The sequence below is a fragment of the Nicotiana attenuata genome, chromosome 3, assembly GCF_001879085.1.
Source record: "Nicotiana attenuata strain UT chromosome 3, NIATTr2, whole genome shotgun sequence".
NCBI classification, from domain to species: Eukaryota; Viridiplantae; Streptophyta; class Magnoliopsida; order Solanales; family Solanaceae; genus Nicotiana; species Nicotiana attenuata.
Window position 1 is genome coordinate 10,023,756 of NC_031991.1, and position 2,709 is coordinate 10,026,464.

At 36.0% G+C, this 2,709-nt stretch overlaps 1 protein-coding gene across 1 annotated transcript; it reads left to right on the forward strand.

Annotated features, from left to right (window-relative positions):
• On the forward strand, positions 250-1,411 carry LOC109224525 (21 kDa protein-like). The gene has a single exon (XM_019389096.1). It carries the CDS (start codon positions 496-498, stop codon positions 1,054-1,056), a length of 561 nt encoding a protein of 186 aa, XP_019244641.1. The 5' UTR covers positions 250-495; the 3' UTR covers positions 1,057-1,411.

The window sequence follows — 2,709 nt, forward strand, 5'->3', positions numbered from 1 at the left end:
TTTTTTGTCTTACAAAAAATTGGCCAAACACCTTTACTTAAGGAAAAAAAAAATTTTGGCCAAAAAGAAGCTTGGTCAGACAAGCTATAAGCCTCGGTGGTAGCGGTGGATGTAAAGTGTAAACTTGGACCAGAAAATTCACTCAATAAGTACGAAAATTGATTTCAAACCTAGTAAATGGATCATGAGTTACGGTAGAATTCACACTCATCCCATAAAGTTCAAATCTTGGATTCGTCTTTGCTTGGTGACTAGAACCGTTCAGTATATATGTTGGTGAAAAATAACAAAGACCCAAAATGAAATAGTCGAAATGTGCACAAGTACATCCGAGTACCGCCGACATTATTATCAAAAGAAAGAAAAAATAGAGAATCCACCTGATCACATCGAGCTGAGCTCTATATATATTTATGTACACCTTCTCTGAAACCCTAACACACTGAAAAGTCTCAATTAATTCTCCAATTAATTCCAATTCTAAATATAGTAATAATGGAGATCCTCTTTCCAATTCTTGTTCTTCTATTCACAATCTCTCACACACAAGCCAACTCCAATTCAAACTACACCAACTTCATCAAATCCAAATGCACATTAATCTCAACATACCCTCCCATTTGCATAAAAACACTTATCCCTTATTCATCTTCAATCCAAACTAACACCATAAAACTGTGTGACACTGCCCTTGACATAGCCATAAACGGCGCGAAAAACGCTTCTGATATGGTATCTGAGCTAGGAAAAAAGAAAGGAATTACAAAATATGAAGCTGCTGCTATTAAAGACTGCATTACTGATTTGAAAGATGCAGTGTATGAGTTGAAGGAAACACTTGGTGCAATGAATCATCTTAATGATACAGATAAGGAATTTCAATGGGATAATGCTAAGACTTATGCTAGTGCTGTTATAAGTGATGCAAATTCTTGTTTGGATGGTTTTTCTGATAGGAAAGTGAATCCTGCTGTGAAGAGTAAGATTAGTGGTACCATAACTTATGTTACTAAACTTGCTAGTAATGCTTTGGCTTTTATTAATCACCTTTACTGAAAATTTTTATATTTTTAAATATTAAGTTTTTTTTTTTTTTTTAATTTGTTGGTTGCCAAAGGCTTTTCTTTTTCTTTTAACGAAAATGGTCCTTCTCTTTTCTTTTTTTCTTTTTGTTTCGTTTGAAGAAATATTGGAACATTATGTGCAATCCGGATTTTTAGCCACTTAGGTTACGGGTTCGAACCGTGAAAACAGTCATTAATGCTTGTATTACGGTAGACTGTCCACATTACATCCTTGTGTACCGGACGCAGGATAATGAAAGCTGCTAATGTAGTAGGGTCCATACAGGATAAGTTTTTCAATGTGAAAGAAAAAAATACCCGAGCATGATGTTTTAATTTGATATATATCGTGCATATAAATTTTTACCACTTAATCAAATACGTCAATTGATATATAATCTCACTTTAATGTGTCGTTGCTACAATTATATTATATAATTTGATGTAAATATTGATTGTATGTTTTTCAATTTTTATCGCGATCGAAGTAATAAACAAGTAAATGACTTTCAATGGAGAGGGGCCGAGGGGGGACAAATAACAACTTGTTCTTTAAATTGTTTTCAACTCAAGCATAAAATAAGTTGTATGATTTGAGAAGACAAGGGACCCCCAAAAACCGCTTGGATCCACTCATACATTCGTCTATGGCATGTGAAAGAGATAATTGAAATAAAAAATCTATCAAAAGTTATGCTGTGTGTATGGAGATAGGTAAATTTACTCGCATTTGGTGTTGGCATCAATCCAGGAAATACATGATACATGTCTTTATAACATGATTATCACTAAATCATAGTTAATTAATGTGAGCGTTACTGTGTTAAACCAAAAATCAGGAAAAACTGTTAGAAAAAGAAAAGAAACTGGAAAAACAGAAGAGTTTAAGAAATATTCCGAGTCCACAATTTTCTTGTGTGTCCTTAAGGAATTTTAACCCCCTCACACGTTGCCAAGGTAATGGATTAAATCCTCCCAGAATAAAACAGAATAAACCTTCCTGCAACAGTGGCAATACAAACTGCAGGATACCAACGAACTCAAAGAACGGAGCAAAATCACACTTACGAATTTGAGAGAGAGAGACTGCGAATTAGGATGCAGTATATTCAGAAAGAAAGAAGTTCTGGAGTGTTTTTCGTGTGTAGAAAATGGAGCCTTGCCTCAGAATTTATAGGCAATTATCAGAAGAGGTGTCTGGAAAAGGTGCCTTTTCAGAAGAATACGCTGCCTGCCGCGGTCGCGGCAGAACCGCGGTCAGAGAGGCTCTCTGAATCAGCCTGCCGCGGTTCTACCGCGGTCGCGGCAGAACCGCGGCCAGAGAGGCCCTCTGAACCTTCAGCAGGGTTCTGGCGTATTTTCAGCTAATTAATTATTAAATAATTAAATAAATTTTGTCCAAAAATAATCTTATCGATCATTTTCCAAATCCGAAGCCGAAGCCGAGCGAGCGACGACGACGGCGTGAGGGTTCATTCTCTTCAACTCCTTTTAAGAGCTTTAAGAAGTGATTCTATATATAAGCACACAAATGTGATTGTCCCTCACCAATGAGGGACAAAGTGCAAGACAAAAGTTCACTTCTTTAAATTTTCAATTTCCCTCCATTTTATTTCCCTTCATTTTCAATTCACACTTCTTCTAC